We start from the raw sequence: 19,859 nt of genomic DNA, 5'->3' as shown, positions 1-19,859 counted from the left end.
GAACACGTTTCTTTCATTGATTCAATTTTCTAAGGTCTCAGGTCACTGTCAGCCATCTGTTCAGAACACAGAAGTGCAACTTTGGCAAACAAAATGCCCTTCTCACTCCTTATTCTCGTTTTTTTAGCTCTATTCAGATTCCACCATTTCCTCATCTTAAATCTACGAGGCATTTGCCCATAAAAAGGAAGGGACATGACTGCATTGTCTGTGGGATTCTACGTTCCTTGGGTCCTTCCTTTCAAGGCTCTCTGGTAGATACATTCTAGTTAAACACAAGTTCTGAGGCTCAACTGCACGGGCAGTAGCACGCACTTCTATGTCCTTTGCTGTGCAGAAGGTCAGGCTAAAGGAGCTGATAAGACTTTTCTGGCATTCAAGATCTATGAACAGCTAATAAATACCTGAAGGGAGGGTGCAAAGAAGATGGAGTCAGGCTTTTTTCAGTCGTGCCCAGTGACAGGACCAGAGGCAATGGGCACAGACTGAAACACAGGAGGTTCCCTCTGAACATCAGGAAACACTTTTTCAATGTGAGGGTGACAGCTTTCTGTGGGGATCTAGTTGAAGCCCACTGTAATTGTTTCCACTAGCTTCAGTGGAAAAGAACGCTGATGGACTGTAAGACTATTAGTTTGTTGATTATAATCCATTTGTTGTCTCCATTTCCCTTGCTTAACCTCTAATGGTGAACAAGTGCCTCTCTGGATGGAATGGGAACATAACAGTGAGCTGGTTTGCTAGATAAGACTACAGTGATAGCAGCAGGTAGAAGGAAGAAATTAAAAAGTATCTTAATTACCAGCAGTGTATCACTCACAGTAAATGTGTGTTTCTGGAGCATGGCACCAGAATGGCTTTCGTCTGTATTCATATGGCTAGGTGATTCTAATAGTGTCTACCAGATAAGATTTTGCTAGTGTGATCTATATTTCTGGAAGCTAAAATCATGCATTATTGCTGTTTCCTGCATAATTCAGTTCCAGAAAGTAAATCACAAAGTCCTACATTTTTCATTTTTCTCCAGTGCATGATTAGTCCTCTTAGATTGCATTAGGCAAGTGAAAGAAATTACAGTTCCTTAGAAGTAAATATATAAATAAATAAAAAATTACAGGTTGTTATTCTGCCAGTGTGTGGGCTGGTGTGCAGGATCAAGCTTAATTTTGTTGTGTGTATGTCACTTGCACCAATATCCACCCCTGTCTGCATATTCTGAAACATTTGCAGGTGTATTTCAGCGCTTCCTTATTGCTGTTTTACCTGAGTTCAGCTAGCACCACTATTCCCTGCTCCCCCTTTCTGTTTTTCAGTATTTAGGGGAATAATAGACTGGGATACTAGTGTGTGGAGTGATTTCCTCAAGTGCACATTTACAGCTGCACTGTTTCAACAATACTGGTATTCAAAGTGGGCTATTCACTGCCACAGTCTGCTCCCAAAAGGTTAAGAAGTTGCATACAGAAAGAGGCATATCTCTTAGATGTAGCACTTCTTGGCTGCAGCTTGTTTCGGGTAGAGGGCAATTATGTCAGCGAGCCATTGTGTTTCCATGCACACACAAGATTAGATTACTCCTCCGGAGCACAACCTGGAGCAGAGAACACTGCAGACTTACAATCCTGCCCTGAGTTTTCCCCAGAGTGCTCCAACCTGCTGGCTGACTGCAGCTGAGGGGCAGCTTTTAACTGCTGGAAACCTGTCTGAACCTTTCCCAAAGCACACAGGCAACCTGCAGCTGGCTAAATTCTGTCCAAGTGCAAGGTAGTAAAAAAAAATGGTCCTGGCTTCTCCCACCTTGTGGATGGACACCACTTCTCTTTCTGATGGCAGACAACCACTTACACATGTAATTACTGGAGCTCAATATGAAGGGAAATCAGAACTGAATACAGCACCTTCCTCATCATGAGTGAGCATCTGTGTGAGGACAAAGATAAGGAGAGGTTTGATTTTGGTAATAACTAAGAATCAGTTATTTTTATTTCACTTTAAATTAACTCAACTATCAACCAACCAATCAAACACAAATACCAGTCTTCCTACACAGTAGATTAGATGGCTTTGGGGGATAAAAAAAAATGCATTTAAGTGAAAGTACCAAATTTTCTCATGAAAAATCATGCAAAGGCCAAATATCACAGAATCACAGAATCAACCAGGTTGGAAGAGACCTCTGGGATCATCGAGTCCAACCGTTGCCCTGACACCACCCTGGCAACTAGACCATGGCACTAAGTGCCATGTCCAGTCTTTTCTTAAACCCCTCCAGAGATGGTGACTCCACCACCTCCCTGGGCAGCCCCTTCCAATGGCTAATGACCCTTTCTGAAAAGAAATTCTTCCTAATGTCCAACTGACCCTCCCCTGGCGAAGCTTGAGGCTGTGTCCTCAAAATATGCCCTAAGAACATAATTATTTATTATCATTATTTATTAATTACTTCAGTTGTACTAATTGCACTCCAGCTGTCTTGTAGATAAGCACTTGGAAACAACTCTCATATTTTTATGATTATATTTTAGTTGATGTAGCAATTTTCAGCCAGGGACATCAAGAATGAAAAGTAACATTCTTGACCCTGCCTAATCAGGAAACCAAAGCAAAGATATGTGAAAGGACTTGTTTAAGGTCAAACATCAGATGGTTAGAGCAAGGCCTGAAAAAATACCTACCTGCTTTACTTCTAAGGCAATACAATTTCAGATAGATGACGTTACCTCCCATCCAGCCAGCCCTCTTGCAATAACTACTTAGCTGCCTGGAAGGAAGGAAGGGATGGTGACTCAGTCTTGTTGATTAATCTCATGAGAGTTACTAAAGCTTAAAAAAATACAGCAGCAATATCTTCTGGTCTCTTTTGTGAGAGATGATTCACACCAAGGGAACTGTACTCAGTGCACAGAGTGGAAAAGGAGAGGAGGCGTGTGCTTTCTTGTCTGTGGTGGGTTATAATATACTTCATTACATCCTTTTAACTGCAACACTTTACCACGAAACTGAATTGGTCTCATGCAACAGAAGACAGCCCAACAAGGGGGGAGCACAGACATCAAAACAGAGCTCTCCCATACAGCATATAAAGGGTTTTGGGTAACTGATAGTTATTTTTTGTTAGATGAAAGGCAAAATAAAAGTGGGTGCTAACGTTCATGAAATCAGATTATGCCTGAGCATGGTAAAGTATCAGAGAGATTTTTGAGAGGAGAGAGTGGCTTCTTTTCCAATGAAAATTTGCTGTGAAGTTGGCACGGCTCTAAAAATGCTGAGCAATGACTCTGAGTGCTTACAAGCAGATACAAAGGATATCAACCCCCCTCTCGAATATGTTATGTTTGGATGTCATAAAAATCAGCCAAAATTGTAAATTGTGCATCATACTAAAAGTGGCAAGAGCCTGGTGCAGGGCTCAGAAGTAGACATCAAGACTGTCACTCTTCTGTGGTATGATTTTGAGAAAGCACATTGGCCTTTTCTTCGCCTTCTGTGGTGGTTTTCTTATTCTGTAATTTGAGTATTAGCTGTAGGTTCTGCTCTAGACTGTTGTCAAGGCTTGTAAAGGTATTTAGATGCCTGGGTGATAGCTGCAGAAAAACTTTTACATCTGGCCAGGTGCTCCTGGTGATATGAATTTATTGATTTTTCTGTCTGGCCATGTAAGTTGTTGTCATTTGTGGTGGTTGTTTTATAGCAATTTTTCATGGCTGCTATTTATTTCTCTGTAGCTGTCCAGGGGTCACCACCAGGGTAAGGGCCCTGTTGCAGTATGCACTGTACTAACACAATAAAAAAGGCCATCCAAAAATAAGACTCAAGTTTACTTTTAGTGTAGTAACTCTGTATATGAAAAGGGTGTGTGTGAGGGGGCAGGGTAGATGGAGGTGGAAAACTCCTGTAACACACTGGCTGATAAAGGGCTCAGCCACTGGTATGTGCCCAGTTCTGACCAGTATGTGAGCAAGGGACCTGGTGGTTTAGCCACCTTAATTACTTTGCTTCATTGTATACCTGAGTCTACAAAATGTAAAGCCAACGGGAGACCCATTCCTATTTCTTGCTGTAACAGTGGAGAACATAAAAGGGTGAGTGAAAGGATTTATCACTGTATAAAACATTTGTTGTTAAGAATTCGTACTAATAGAGAGCTGTCTGCAGTGCACGAGTAGAGACCAAATGCACTACAGTGATCCAAGCCCTATTTTAAAAACAAAGTCAAGATGTTTAGATCAAGAGGATATAAAAAGCCTTAATTATGCAAGATGATAGTAGTCTTGTGATAGTAACATCCTTCATGCTCTTCTTAAAAAATATTCACTGCTTTATTAACTTTTAAACAAAATTTTGCATAAATGTTTTTTCTTTTCTTTTAAAATGTAAGAAATTATACATGTGTGCAAGGTTTCTGAATGAAAAGTCAGGAGAAGAAATATTCTTTTTCCTTGTCCCCCAGAACAACTGTAGCAAGGCAAGGTAGAGAGACTGAATCGAGTGTGACTTACAAATTAATTAATTTTCATGATGATTTAAATTGATATTTATTTAAACCATGATGAAATGCTGTGAAGTGTTAGGAAAAATCTGTGGCCAAAACTTCATATGAACATTTAGCATCTACCACATGATAAAGTTCTCACAAACACTTAAAGAGAAAAAAAATTATATTTACTTGAATCAATCTATTGACATCATTTGAATTAATCGTGTGCATAAATATTTGAAACATCATGGATAAAACAGTATTATTATTATTATTATAAACATCTCCTCTTTCATTATATCAGTCACAGAAAATATTTTTCTACTTTAAAACTGAATTGCTTTGGTGAAAACAATAAAGAATAATTTAGACTTTCAACAGGCTAACTAAGCAATTGCCAACACTTTATCTAAAAAGTCCAACTTAAAGAAGAAAAGTAGTTTGCAGAGTACCAAGACCCTGTTTAAACACTCAGAAGAAAGATTCTCAGAAGCATCTAACTGAATTAGGACCAGAAGACCCATGGATTCAGACCATATAACCTCACGAAACAATGTAGCTTGGGTGACTGCTATAGGCCACCTGACAAGGAAGAACAAGTGGATGAGACCTTCTAGAGACAGCCAGAAGTAGCCTCATGTTCAGACACCCTGGTCTTCATGTGGGTCTTCAACCACCCCAATACATGTTGGAGGGACAACACAGCAGAGCATAAGCAAGGCTCCTGAAGAGCATCAATGACAACTTCCTGATGCAAGTGAAAGAGAAGCCAATGAGGAGAGATGCTCTGCTGGACCTTACACTCACGAAGAAGGAGGGGTGTGCTGGGGATGTGAAGGTTGAAGACAGCACCAGCTGGAGTGATCATGAGAGATGGTGGAGTTCAGGATCCTGAGACGAGAGAGCAGGGAAAAAAAAATATAGGCTTCTGCAAGAATAGAATTGTTACAGATCTAGTATGTTTGATTTTCCTCCAAAAAGAGCAGAGATGGAAAAGAGAATTGCACAGATTGATGATGAGATGGTCATCAGAAAATTAAAGGACCTTTAATTTGTTTTGGCTCAAGTCATATTTAGTATTATCATGAATACCTTTGCACAAGAAGTCAGCATATGTCTAAATCTTTTTTTTTTTGCCCGTAACACAATGTTGGAAAGGTCAGAAAATGATACACAACAAACAGGATCCCAGTGTGGTTGGCCAAAAATTGCTAGGACGCAGTGGGCAGGGTAAGTATTAGTTGTACAAGGCACTAGTAAACCATTATCAGAATTAATGTGGATAGTTTTGATTACCTGTGTTTAAGAAAGAAGAATTCAAGGTGAAATGAGTAGGGAGAACATTATTAGCATAACCAGAGAAAGGAACAAGAGAAAATATCTTATGAAAAGAGATGACATGAGTTTGTCTTGCTTAACATAGCAATTAAAAGCTGAGAGGAGATATGATTGCTCCATAAATACACAAGGGGAGAGTAAATGCTAGGAAGGGAAAATAATTAGTTCAGCCAAAGAACAATACTGAAACAAGAATGAATGGCTATAAACAGAAGAAGCAAATAAAACTGTTAGGAATTAGAAGATTTCTAACCAGCAAAGGTGTGACAGTCTGAAACAGTTGTCCAGCTGGCAAAAAATCAAACTATTTTCAATAGAGAGTTGGATAAATTTAGGGAGCTACACACAGGTTATGCATCATGGTTGTCTGCAATAGAGAGGATCTAAATTCAAGGACCCTGAAGGTCTGTTCCTGTCAGTGCCTAAGACATTTTGTGCAGTATAGTAAATATTTACTTTCTGCTGGAAAAAAGATCAGCATACACGAAGAAGGTAACAAAGCACATGCAGCTTTGGCATGTGACAGAAAGTAGACTGGAAATGAGGGCAAAGACCTGAGATGAGCTAGTGGGTGGTAGGGCAATACATGTGTGGCATGTCTTTAGTGCAATAGAAACCAAAGTTAGGGAGAACTATGCTCTTCGAATGCCAGCCAGCTCCCACCTTGAACTTTATGTGAGCTGTAACTGATTTATAAGACACTGCACATAAAATGACTATTAAAGTGCCACTCATGGCAATGAGAAAAACATCCCAGCACCCTTGGAAGCAGAGAGGTAATGCTGAGGGGATGCTGTACAGCACTGTGCAGGGCAGGGTCGTGAATGCCACACTGACATTGAGGCAGACCAAAGGAGAGCAACCTGTACCCAGCAACCTGTACCCTGTCAGAGTCCAAGCGAGTTACACAAGAGCTACTGGGGGCCTTAATTTCTCCAGTTCCCCAGCTGGGATGTTTATTTGCTGCCTTTGGCTTGCTCTCCCATGCCAGCCTGGGCACTTATCCCCATCTGCTAATTAGGAACAAGGATACAGGTGGAATTGGCCTTCCCAGATGGGCCAGAAATCGCCCTGTTTGAATATCAGGCTTTTCTGCATCACCTACCTCATCTGAAAAGGAAATATATCTTTAAAAGAATGGTGCTTGCAGTTCCTCAGACTAGGTTTTTTCGTTGGTAACTTTCATATTGTCCTGCAAGAGGATGAGCATTTGCAAATACTGCTGTAAAAACATTTGGGTCAAAAATTTCCCTGAAGAAATTGAATGTTTTCCCATTTAATTTGATAACTTCTTACTGGCCCCTGGGATGAAGAAATTCCTCAGTGTCTTATGCATTCTTTGACATGTGGCTAATGCAACATGTTCTCCTAGGGGGCTGTTTTTGAAAAAAAGAGACCTTCTGCTAGGAAAGCAAAATAACACCTCAATTAAAAGAAAAAATGAAGGTCACACTGGTTTCCCTACCCAGCTAGAAAAATAAAGCAGTAGCAAATGTAAACTGCATTTACATTAACGTATGGGAATTTAAAGGGTATCACATGGAAAACTCATTGATCTGGTAGAATTCCATTTTAGGATGCCTCTGGAGAAAGAAGTGATGAAGTTATTAAAATTTGTAAGAAAATATATTAATCAGTCCTGTGTTAGAGCATTGAGTCTGGAGGAACAAATGCTGTCTGGGCAGAAGCAAACAGCAGTGGGAATCATGGTCCCTGGTCTGTCACTGCTTCTTGTCTGATTTTGGAGAAGTTACTTATGTCTCAACTAAGTAGCCTAGAAACAGCTAAGCACAAGAAGCAACGTAGGACTTTTCAAGTGCAAATGTTATGTGTTAAGAGCACTGTCAGTATCCCCTGCCCACAGAGCAAGCAGACCCATCCTGAAGCCATACTGCTGCTTTCATTAGCCAGCTACTCCATGTAGTCCCTTTCACAGCAGCCAAGTTCACTGATCACTCCTTGGGGAGGCTTTTAGGGCAGCTAGCTTTGCAGGGGTTATCAGCCAAGAGACATCTTTGAACGCAGGGGCTGCAAATATTTCTAGCTTTCTACAATAAATTAATAAGAAAGCTCCTTCCTCTCTTACATGTTCATGCGAGGATCAAACACAAGCTGACCTTTATCTCTCTAAGCTTGATCTTCTTTTCTGTTGCAAAACTGCCTTGATGTTTATGTACTTCAGAGTAACAGTGAGACACAATTCATTAGTGCCTGTAAATTGCTTGGAGGTGCTGGGATGAGAGGAGCTACAGAAGTGAGCAGAGACCATCTTTTTCATTAGAATTATATGACAGTGTCATTCAGAGTTTTCTGGAAACAGATTAATTCACCACAGGCTTTCTAGAGCAACAGTCCTGGGAATCTGATACAAAACAGTGATGCTAGACACTTCTTCACAAATTCTCAGGAATATGCTCCTTCCAAAATTTGCTTTCAGAAATACATCTCTTCCAAAACTTGGGATTTCTCTTGATCAGAAAATTTACATGTGTTCTATTTGACAAACATTCTTGGCATGTTTCATTTGGCAACACTCAACCCTGAAGTGCTTAAAAAAGAGAACATTAGGATTACTGGTGAAGACCTGGAGGATCCATGTTGCGTTGCTGTTGGCTAACATACAGGCTGCTGTTTCATCTCTGTTTCACGTGGGCTAGATCTGCTCCCAACCTCTGCAACAACAGGACAGAGGTAAAGGCAAAGGATGAATCAGGGCAATGGCCAGCTGAACTGGTCAGCAGTAGTAGGTGGGTCTCTTATGGCAGATAAGTGTATCTGATGGACCATGCAGCTTATTTCAGTTCATAGAAGTACTGCATACTATAGCAGGCTCCCTATCAACCCTCAGAGTAAGTGCCAGCTCTACTGCACGGACATAGTATAGTTATATGGAGAGCAGACACTACATTTCATAGGTGTTTTCAGGTGACACCCTCCCAAAACCATATAAGAAAGCTCTACAAGAGAAAACATCCCCTTTTTCGGTCTCTCAAAACCAGAGGGGAAACTTAGTGACATTTTAAACGAGCCTCCTGCTGCTTTCTAAATTTCCACATTCTAATTTGTGTGTTTAGACTTTTGGAAGTGTGGAAATGGCTTTTTGTTTTAAAATCAGATGTGTGCATGTAAATCACATTGAATCTGCATAAACCAGACTATTTGGGGTATGCAAACAATTTCTTCTCTTTCAACATTAGTGACCTTTGACGCTGACTTTTGTGCACCAATATTTAGAGCTGGGTCCTTGGTGTCCATGAGCACCTCCTGCAGCAAAAGGAAGCACAGATGCTTTTTCTGGTGCTGGAGTGCAGGGAGAAGCTTCCTGCACCCATGTAACCCTGCTACTGTAATGTGCTGTTAGAGGCTGTAATAACAGCTGCATGTAGCACAGCAGGCCTGTCACTGCTCCCGTTTATGGCAGGGTAAACTGGGTCGAGGGAGAACAAAGGAGACATAAAACATTTTTCCCCCCCTAATTCAAGTGCTTCAATGTCCCTAAGCAGAATTCAGATACGGCTGAGGATTTCGGCACCTTCCTTGGAAAGTTTGCCCCTGGGCCAATAAAAATGGTTTAAATAATAAACTTAACTTGCCTCTTGGTATCATTATGCCCTCTTTTTGAGATCAGTGATTTTATTAACAGATAATACTGATAAAGATTTATTTTTATGAGATTTTTTAGGGCTTTTAAATATCACATGCAAATTTTCAGCTCTTTGGCTCCTTACAGTGCTGATTAGGATGGTCTCTCTTCTTTCTTTCTTTCCTCTATTTTCAAAATAACCATGAGATAAAACAGCAAAGCGCACAGAGCTGAAGACATACACTTTAAAGAAAGAAATCTGGCATGAAATTTTGAAGAGTCTTTTCAGGTCAGTGTCATTTTTATAACTGATGTTACTAGTTCTATCCTTCTTTGTGTTTCTCCGCTCAATAAACTATCCAAACATACTCCAAGACCTCCTCCCACATAAGGCAACTTGAAAATGTGTCAAGCAGCTTGATTTGGAAGTTTTTTCCAGAATTGAGTGAGCTTACACATTTTACTGAGTGATACACATTTCTTGAAACCTACTATCTGACACAAACCTGCTTCAGGTGCCAGGAAGAGCGATGGGAAGCACATACTTACATTTCAGCTCCAGTTTGATGAAGTCAGTGTTGCCCAGATTCTCAAGAAACACCCCGTCCGAGGCCGATGTTTTGAAATAGAAAGAGATGTCGGCGCTGGTTTCCCCTTGGAAGGTGGAGAAGTGAAGGTAGGATGACGAGGTAACGAAAGAAGCCGCGTTCCAGTAATTCCCTGCATGGGACAGACAGGAGAGACACACGTTTCAGCACTCCCTTGGAGCTGTCTGCAGAGTTGAAGCTTTTAATGTCAATATATGCTACACTGTTCTTCACACTGCAAAAACATCTTGATTCTACTATCTCCTTTTTGTTTTTTTTCTGGATATGGTGCTGTCAGGTTTCAGAAGGCAGAGCAACTTAGTGGTATATTTATTTTCAAGTTCCTGACTTATCATATTCAGTCACACTTAAATGTGTTGCTACGACATTTTTAGTATGGTGACACTGAATTCATGGGAGACCAGACAGATGGGCAAAACACTCATTTGGTGACTGCCTCACCTCAGGCACACGTTTTGCTTTCACACATTGTCTCATGTGTAACTTACCTGTCTTCAAATGTAGTCTACACAACTACATCCATTTCTTCTGAAAATGTAGTCTGTTAGAAGTCTAATAACACACATCACAGGCAAAATCCAATAAGTGAAGCTAAGCAATACAGACACAATTAACATATTCCCCTAATACATTTCCACTGGAGAAATATAATAATTAATAATATTCAAGAATTATAACAGTACTTTAGCTAGCATGCCAGCCAACATTCTGTGCTAGGTAGCATTACATTGCAAAGACAAAAAAATCAAGATATAGAGAGACTGAAACAGCTAATTCTACTTTCATCAGGATGCTTATGTATCCAGATTCAGAAATTTATTAAAATATCACTCATTAACTCACCACAGCTGAGTCCTCAGTATTCCAGCTAATAAACACAATAAGAAACTACTTTTCATTCCAGTCAAAACTCCTGGAGATTGGTTTTTCATTATTTGATTACTGAACTAGGTGCTAATGCTATCATTTCTCTGGTTAGCACTGGATGAATACGAATGAGCATGCTGAAGCTCCAGAAGCTCAGCACTGCTTATGTATAACACCACTGGCCCACACCCAAGTCCAAAGTGTTATAATTTATGTAATTTATTAATCTCTATTCAAATTTAAATTAAACATCTGAATTAACAGAAGAAGGCGTTAGGTTTAAATACATGCATGCTATTGCCTTCCATATTTCTATCCCATCCCCTCCGTTTACCTCTGCCTCTCTCAAGAATGCAGAATGAGAGGCTTTGGGAACACAAGCAGCTTTCTATTTACCTTAATGCATCCCAGGAGGAAAGTTTTGGGCAAGAAAAGTTTGCTAATGAATTGCAAGGCCTTTTGCTGAAAACATACGTAGTTATAAAGCAACACAGATAAAAAAGGTCTAGAATTTTCTTTTCGTTCATGATCTCAGGTCTCTTTCCATGTCCCACTTTTCAGAGGGCTCCCTCAATATTAGGGTTGCTTATGGTCTAGGTGCATGAGTGCTTTGTCAATAATCTGTTCGGAGGGGATCCAGATGGACTTCCATATACGCTTTCCCACTTGCAGATGTACCTGGGCATCTACATTGCCTTCTCCTGGGAGCTACAGATATGCCAGATGCTGGCAGGCTCTCAAACCAGGTTTTGTTCCACTTGCTGAATAAACTCACATGATATAAGCAGGATTTAGACAAAAAGTCAGGAATATATTAACACAATCCTTGTTAAGGAGCTAATTTAGCTGCCCTGACTAACCTTGTAGATGGTTGCATGTCTTTATTGCAATTAAGTAAATAAGAGTAGGAGCTGCTATACGAAACAGCTATTTATTTTGTAATATTTTATTTATGTCTTTTTAATTATCTGACAAACTTGAAAGCATTAAATGTAATTTAACATAGACTCAGCCTGCAATGCTGGGAAATTCTGGGTTAAACCCTTAACCATGATAATGCACAACCAAAGCGCAGGTTTGCCTTTACAGGGAATTAATTTTCAGTTGTATGTGACCATTCCTTCGTATAGTCAGAGGAGAAGATTTCACTTTCTCAGTGTTTAAAATAAAATACAGATTTCAGAGTTCTTAGGACTGGTATTGATTGTGGGTTTATCCAACAGGGTTCACCCATATGGTTAAGATTTCAAAGCATCACGACAGTGCACTTAAGTGTAGTACTACCACTACAGAGTATAACTGCAGGGTTAGATAGGCAGGTAGGTTCATATTGAAATGCATGTCACCATTTTGTTGAAACAAAATCAATTTTTATTTAGTGCTACATCTAGTCTACTGAAGAGGTCCATCGCTAAGGATTTTACATTTCAGTCGAAATGCTGTGGTTTGACTCCGCAGAAACCCTTGGCTGCAGATGCTGCTGGCGAGAGGATAAACAGAAAACCTGCAGCTTGAGAGAGACATTTTCAAAGACTATTCACAACAAATTCCTAGAAAGATAAAATCACGTTTTCGCATATCGGTATACATTCATCTCCAAACAGTTTCAGGGAAAAAAATACATTTTATTAAGAGTATGATAGAAATGCTTTGCTAAGCATACATAATGGTTTTTATTATAAAATGGTATCTTCTGATATTTTTTATCAGGGGCTGCCTAAGGAAATCTTGAATAAAACCCCACTGTATGCACATTACCACTGTTGCTTGCTAGGAACCTTTGTCACTCACTATGCCTCAAAATTTCTTTGGCACATCATTGTCATACTCCTTTCCTCAAATGGTTTGAACATATTGATCCTATTGCCTTTCTTTGCTCTTTTTCCCTCCAGATAGCTAAAATACCATAAAAACCAAGGAGGACTTTTATTGTAGGGTCTAGTCTGAAATATAACATTATTATTTTATTTTCTTCTTTGTAACCTCGTCGATAATTCTGTAATCAAGATGACAGCTCTGCCGTACAGCTCTGTTGTTTTAAGCTTGCCTAGTGTCTAAATTTGATTTAAACCAATTAAACAGGTACAGAGCACGCTGCTGTCATGGAAGCACAAATACAAATAAATCAAGACACCAGACAAGGCTTTTCAGTTATTTGCAACTCAAGATAAATGTGGAGATCCCCAAAATATGGCTGTGTTTCTCACAAAGTTGCGTGGTTCTTGGTGATGACATTAAGCCTTAGGACATGGGGCAGGCAAGGGAAGAGCTAACCACAGCCCCAGAGGAAACTGGCATGGATGTTTGCCTGGACCCAAGCAGGGGTCAGAGCAATAGTCGTGCCAGAGGTGCTTCAATGCACCACGTAACACTTCGTGACTCTGTTTTCAATTTGTGCCAAGGTTGCTCACAGCTCTGCTTATCGGCTGTGGAAATTAAAATCCAACTCATTAAGCTCCTGCAAAATAGTCTTACCTCTTTCTCATTAGTTTTCCTAACCCTGAGTTACTGTGTTCTTTATAATTTGTATGGTCTCTTATTATTATTGTCTCTTCCACTGCTCCATAAAGACTCAGTCTCAGACAGAACGCTGCACTGTAATTACAAAGGTATGATTTTTACACCAAGCACGATAGTCTGTAGCCACAAGAAATCATCCAGACTACACAGATTAATGAGAAGGGACACCTTAAATCTCAGACAAAAAGCTAAACAAAGACTTGATTTTTCCCATGAAGTCCCACCTTAGGGAGGAGGAAGGAGGTGGTTGCCATAATACTGACAAGGACAAATTTACCTTAATCTGAGTTATGCAACGTGGACTGACATCTTTTAATGTGTGGTTGCTCTGTAACTTGCTAACACAGAGTCACTGGGCTTACAGCAATCAGTCAGCTTCTCTCTTGCAATATTTTTGTCCAGAACTCCCTTGCTAGTTCCCATCAATATCTTCTTTCTTAGCATGATTGAAATTCACGCTTTTAACACCAGCAATTTCACTTTTACATTTAAACCCCATTGAAATGGATAATGGCAATAGCAGAACTGTAAAAGACGCCAGCGCTTTCAGCCCTGGGAGGCAACAGCACTAGAGAGCGAACGCTGCAATGTCAGGCAGCTCTTATGTATTACAATAGACCAAACCCCTCCAGGGCCCTCATCTGCAGCAAAACAGATTTTCTATCAAAACCATTATGTGAATGAAATGTAAGAATAGTCTCCTATTTCAGAGAAGATGGATGTGTGAATGGGAAACTGTTCTGTGCCACAAAGTAATGGATTGAGATTATCCATACAATTATGCTCAACAAATCAAATTTTTTTTTTCCTTATTTTTCCATTCTGGAGGAAAGGAATCTACACATGCACACTCGGAGCAGTTTGGGTATCAGTACAGCAACAGTCACAGTCTTCAGATCTGTATGATGAGTGGAACTGGCCCTAACGAAATCCCAATTTGCTGTTTGACTTTATCCAACTTCATTGTCAATGAAACAAGGTGGGAAAAGGAGGAAAGATACTCCAATCAAAGAAGAATATCACGAGTTTTTCTTTCTTCTCAGAAAGGGTCGTTAGACATGGGAATGGGCTGCCCAGGGAGGTGGTGGAGTCACCATCTCTGGATGTGTTTAAGAAAAGACTGGACATGGCACTTAGTGCCATGGTCTAGTTGACAGGGTGGTGTCAGGGCAACGGTTGGACTCGATGATCCCAGAGGGCTCTTCCAACCTGGTTGATTCTGTGATTCTGTGAGTTATTCAGGAAACAAAAGAAAAGTCAAAGAAAATTGGCAGTGTTTCTCGCACCGAGTTGTACCTTATTTTGAAAGGTGTAACTGCAACCTCAAAGCAAGGCAGGCCCTCTTCTGTCAGCGGCACTCATCTGAGCAGAGCTGAGAGCACAGCCTCAGTCTGAGCAGGAGGTGCATGTGTTGTGGGGAGAGGAGAGCAAGGATGGCAAGTGGTCAGCATGCTGAGTCCTTTGCCAGGATGACTACAGTGCTGGTGGCTTCTTCTGAAGGATCTGCTTGGTGTCATTTTCAGTTGTGCTAACACGCGTTCACACCTTTGTTCTTCAGGGGTCTGCAACTCCGTGTCACATTTACTGTATGTTTTACTCTACTACATTTACTACACTTCATGTACATATAATTTACTATATATGGTAGGTTTTGCATATATTCGTTGATTTCTTTGGTACCCCTGAATTTCTTGGGCTATGGGTTTACAATTTATCAACATCACAGCAGAATACCATTTGAAAAGAGGCATGTAAATTACAACTTAAATTTAAAATTAAGATGGTAGAGTCCTGACTTACTTAATCCAAACATGAATCAAGAAAAACAAACTAAATGGAATTGCTACACAAGATGTTGGCTTAATAGCAGAAAAGTCCTTTAACAACACACAGGAAAAATAATCCCCAAGTCAACAGATGAAGAGTGTATTAACACTGCGTAACAACAAACTGAATTACACCCTTCCAGGCTAAATAAAAATATAGGTTAGATTTCAATTTTCAAGATAAAACTAGCTCTGTACCTTTCAACAAAGTAACAAACGGCTGGAAGTCCAGAAAAAAAGCCGTAAGAAATGGGATGCAGAGATGTTGCCAGAGTTGCTTTGGAGCAGCCACTGGTGCCCCGCCAGGTGCGGGAAGGATTCTTGCCCCCGAGATGGATCAGGCTGGGGGCCTTTGGCCACTCTGGGAAGCCCATGAGATGGCTCCAGGTTGAGGGAGAATAGGGCTTGGGCATCTCCTGGGAGGCGTGACCAGGCTGTGGGATGAGGAGGCAGGTCTTGCTCACATGCTCAGGGAGCAGCCGATCGCCAACGCTGGGGTCAGGAAGGAATTTTCCCCCTGGGCACACTGGCACTGGTCCCCGGGGGTTTTTTGCCTTCCTCTGCAGCACTGAGCACGGCCCCTTGCCAGGGGTCCTTTGGGCCCTTTTGGCTGGGTGCTGCTGCTTGTGGTCCACGCAGGTGACCCTTGTGCCTCACGTCTGGGGGGAGGAAGCTCTCTAGACTCCCAGGGTGGCCCCTGGGGGTTGCTGCTTTTCCTCTGTAGCACCGAGCACAGCCCCTTGCCAGGGCTCCTCTGGGCCCTTTTGGCTCCGTTCTTGCCTGCTGCTCTCGCCCCTCCAAGGCGCCGCTCGTGCCCCGGCTCTCTCGGGCTCTTTTGCCCACTGAAGTGTGGAGCTGGAGGGAGCAGCTCTGCAGCTCTCCCCGCACGCAGCACCAGCGCCGGGCAGGCACGAGAGCGCTTTTCATGCTCCACTGGCCCAGAAGCACAGCAACGGGGCAAGTCTGGGAAGGCAAACAGCGTGCTTGTCATCGCCACGTGTCCTACTCTGGGAAATAGCCCACGGTACCACACACCTCCTCTTCTTCTTCTGCATTTGTGTGTGGTCGGTACGGATCGTCATTCTTCAAGCTGTCACTCTGCAGGGAACAGACACTCTTGGCCTGTTCCTGCGGCTCCTTTCTGTGGCTCGGTGGCTTTCCTTTGCCAGGCTGCAAGGGATGTGTTTTCAAGCTACACTGAAGAATGCATCAGCCTGCTCCTGGCTTAAAGTCCAGGGTAACAACTCTGCCTTCCTTTTTTTCTCATTGCACTGAAAAGTTTAAACTCAACCATTTAATGATTACTGTGGCCAAGACAGCCACCTACCATCACATCCCCCATGAGTCCTTCTCTATTCACAAAGAGCAAGTCTAGGAGGGCATCTGTGCTAGTTGGCTCACTGAGTACCTGTGACAAGAACTTATCTCCTACAAACTTCAAGAATTTCAAAGACCTGCTCGACACAGCATATTTTGGCTGATCTAAATAAAACCGGTTCTTTCTAAAGGACAGGAGTCTTAAGAACCCTGAGAGACGGAGGGAATCCGGCAGAATTGGGCTGAGAGTCTGCCTTTATTCGGATTTGCAGGAGGCTGGCAGGGGTCTGGAGTTTCAAAGCCAGGAAGAGATCAATATGTTCCGATGCAGGCAAACAAGAAAGTACATTTGAACTGAAAAACTCTGCTTATGGTTTTTAACCTCTTTGATTTCTATACTACATCTCAAAATCAAAGTAATTCCTTGAGGCTTCTCTTCTGGAAGTTCATTGCATGCATCTTTTCTGAAAGGGAGGTCCTGAAAAAGGTTAACCGTCTCTGTGCGTTTGGGTGGTGATCTTCCACTGATGCCCTTGCTTTCTCCTGTTGTGGGAAGGGTTGGTCTCCACTCATAGTCCTTTGCCACCTCTTCTTTTACTGTGAATGCCCAAAGTCCTGCATGCTGTACAATGGTTGACCTCATTACAGAATTTGTCACCTTTTCACACAGGCCCAAGGCCTAAAGCCCCAAACTCCTTTATGCAGAAGAAGATACTGAGGAGAAGGTAACTGTCTTTCAGGAATTATAAATGCAAGCTAGCCTTAAATTGCTTATTTAGAAATGAAAGAGTCTCTGCCCTATTATCTGGGATCAACTGTGGTCAGTAATGAAGGACATAAACCAGCTTACATGAAGACTGCAGTAAGATGGATAGCCGTTTATCTCCTTGCTGTTATAAATTATTTGTTTTCATAAAGATTCTCAAGTGACATAACACTAACAAGGCATAGATCAATGGATACAAACACAGATGCTAAAGTTTGCTTTACTCTGCCAGTCACTATATTTGCTGAGTGAGGGAAAAGTGCAAATCACATTTATCAGTGAAATGTTGCATCAATGAAACAGATTCAGTGATGCAGAAAAGTTTCCAGCACCTGCTGTGTTACCTGCAATCATCTTTGGAAGATAATTTTTCAAAAGTCTTGCCTCCTGGTCACAATGCCTAATCTTGATGCATACCCTGTCACTGCTGGCATCATTACTTTCATCCATCTAAAGAATGAAAGGTCCTGATCTGGCGTGGTTTACAACCTGGAGCTGTGTAATGTGCTGATGGAGTTTTAATGATGCATGTAAACTGGTGTCCTTTCAAGGGAATTTTTTTTAAACAATAACTGACCTGCAAACATCAACTTGCTCACCCCTGTGCCACAGTCAACGCAGTGTGTAGGAACCCTGCCATGATGCCAGAATGGTAAACATTAAATACAGGAACCTGCTGATGGCCACAAACCATGTTACTAACTATGAGGATGATTCTCTGTTGCCTTATAGATATTGGTGGGTGTTTATAGCTGTGCAAAGCAATTGTAGCAGCTCACCATTCCCATCTGGTAACTGCATAACCACTATGCTCAGCACGACTGTGCAAGACGTAAGGCAAAGACACAAGGACAATAATGTAAGAAAACCATGACCTTTCTGAACAGCTCAGTTCTTCTGTGGTACTGGTTCCCTGTGCTGTGGAGGTGACCTGCAGGAAAGGTAGTTCTGGGACCCCTCCTTTCTGCTCTCCAGATCCCTTGGCTAGGTATGTGGACAATGAGATGTGGTTCTAGAGTTCAGTAGAGGCACAGAGCCATTGCACTGGCCCAACACCATGTGGACAACATGATCCAAGAACCATTTCTACTTCTGCTATTCCCATTTGCTATTGCTGGCACGACTTTTTATAGGAAAGATATCCTGGATAATATCTACACAGCTCTGCCCCTCTACATTTTCTGTTTTCTGGAGGAAAGTTTCTCTGCTTAGGGTCACATTTCTGTTCCTAAGCGTAGCTTCAAAGTCACTGGTGTTTGGCTACGGATCTGGCCTCAGTGTCCTGGCTCTTTGACCATCTGATTAGTGTTCTCCTTTAGCGGCTCCACTTTCACAATGGAAAACGTTCATCAGAATTAAAATGTAAGATGCAATTTAGTCTTGATGTAGCACATTAACTATTCTTCATGTCATTGATTCCAGAATTACCTCTTATTCACAGAGATCATAAAATTATTTTGCTTGATCTTCTATTACTAGATGGATTTCAGAGCCTTCTGAAATAAAGCTGAGAATATTTAACTCACAAGATATGACTAGATCCTTTGATGAATCATAGTCCTCTGAGCTTTGATGAAACCTATGGCTAAAACCATTTGTTTTAAGTATTGATTTAATTCAGCAGGTGCACTAATACAAAGTTATGCTGTTCCACTGCTTACCCTTAGAAATATACTTTCAATGACTCCTTTGTTCATGTCCCAATCACAATTCCACAGAAATTAAGAAATACCTAAGGAGCAAAACTATAATCTTCATTCTCATGGTGCCACTCCAGTTTTATGTCAGTGTAACATCATTCCAGGTCCAACTTCCCATAATAAACTTTCTAGGCATGTGTTTTTTACTGATGGTTGCTACTTATACTATTTAGGCCACCAATTAAGAGTATTTGTGGAGCATTTATATCTGTTATCAGAGCGTAAAGTTACTTGGGCAAAGTTACTCAGGGGAGCTCACTGTAGAACTGCAGCTCTGAGCAGACATTGGCTAATCACTCTTCAAATACTATACAGGTGATGCAAGCAAATAGATGTAGTGTAACAGCAAATCTAAACCAGAACTGTAATTAAAATTTTTTAGACTGAACAGGTCATTGTATGGAGAGAAGGAATCTATTGTAGTCCTGTAGCAGCTAGTCATAAAATTCTCATGGTTGAGTGACAGCAGCACTGAGACTGAGGATCTTAAATGTATATATAAGTTTAAAAAGCCCTTATGAATTTTGTTAAGATTAAACCAACTAGTTTACAGATATATAAGAAAGACTTATACATAGCACACCCCAACAGAAAATTATTACCTTTAGCATTCCAAAAAAAATCCAGTACCAACAACCTGTGTTAAAGGTTTAACCTCTCTAGAGACCCCTTACAACCTCAACTATTCTGTGAAAGTATGAACAATGATCAGAAAAAAAAGATCTGGTTCTAGCTTGAGTAAAAATGGCAAGGAAATCAATCTCATTCAAAACTGAAATGAAATTAGTATTTTGGAGGTGAAATGTTTTGCGAAAGCAAAACACTCCTCTATATCTACAGGAGATCTCATTCTGACC

At 41.2% G+C, this 19,859-nt stretch overlaps 1 protein-coding gene across 1 annotated transcript in view; it reads right to left on the bottom strand.

The window, feature by feature from the left end:
- Window positions 1-19,859, bottom strand: part of CNTNAP2 (contactin associated protein 2) — a 974,788-nt gene that overhangs the window by 87,990 nt on the left and 866,939 nt on the right. The window contains exon 16 of the mRNA XM_068395817.1: window positions 9,948-10,118. Coding sequence (XP_068251918.1) covers window positions 9,948-10,118 — 171 coding nt within the window. The remainder of the gene's footprint in view (window positions 1-9,947; window positions 10,119-19,859) is intronic.

Source organism: Nyctibius grandis, chromosome 3 (assembly GCF_013368605.1).
Source record: "Nyctibius grandis isolate bNycGra1 chromosome 3, bNycGra1.pri, whole genome shotgun sequence".
Lineage (NCBI taxonomy): Eukaryota > Metazoa > Chordata > Aves > Nyctibiiformes > Nyctibiidae > Nyctibius > Nyctibius grandis.
The sequence above is the reverse complement of the archived record's forward strand: the minus strand, read 5'-3'. Positions and strand labels throughout refer to the sequence as shown.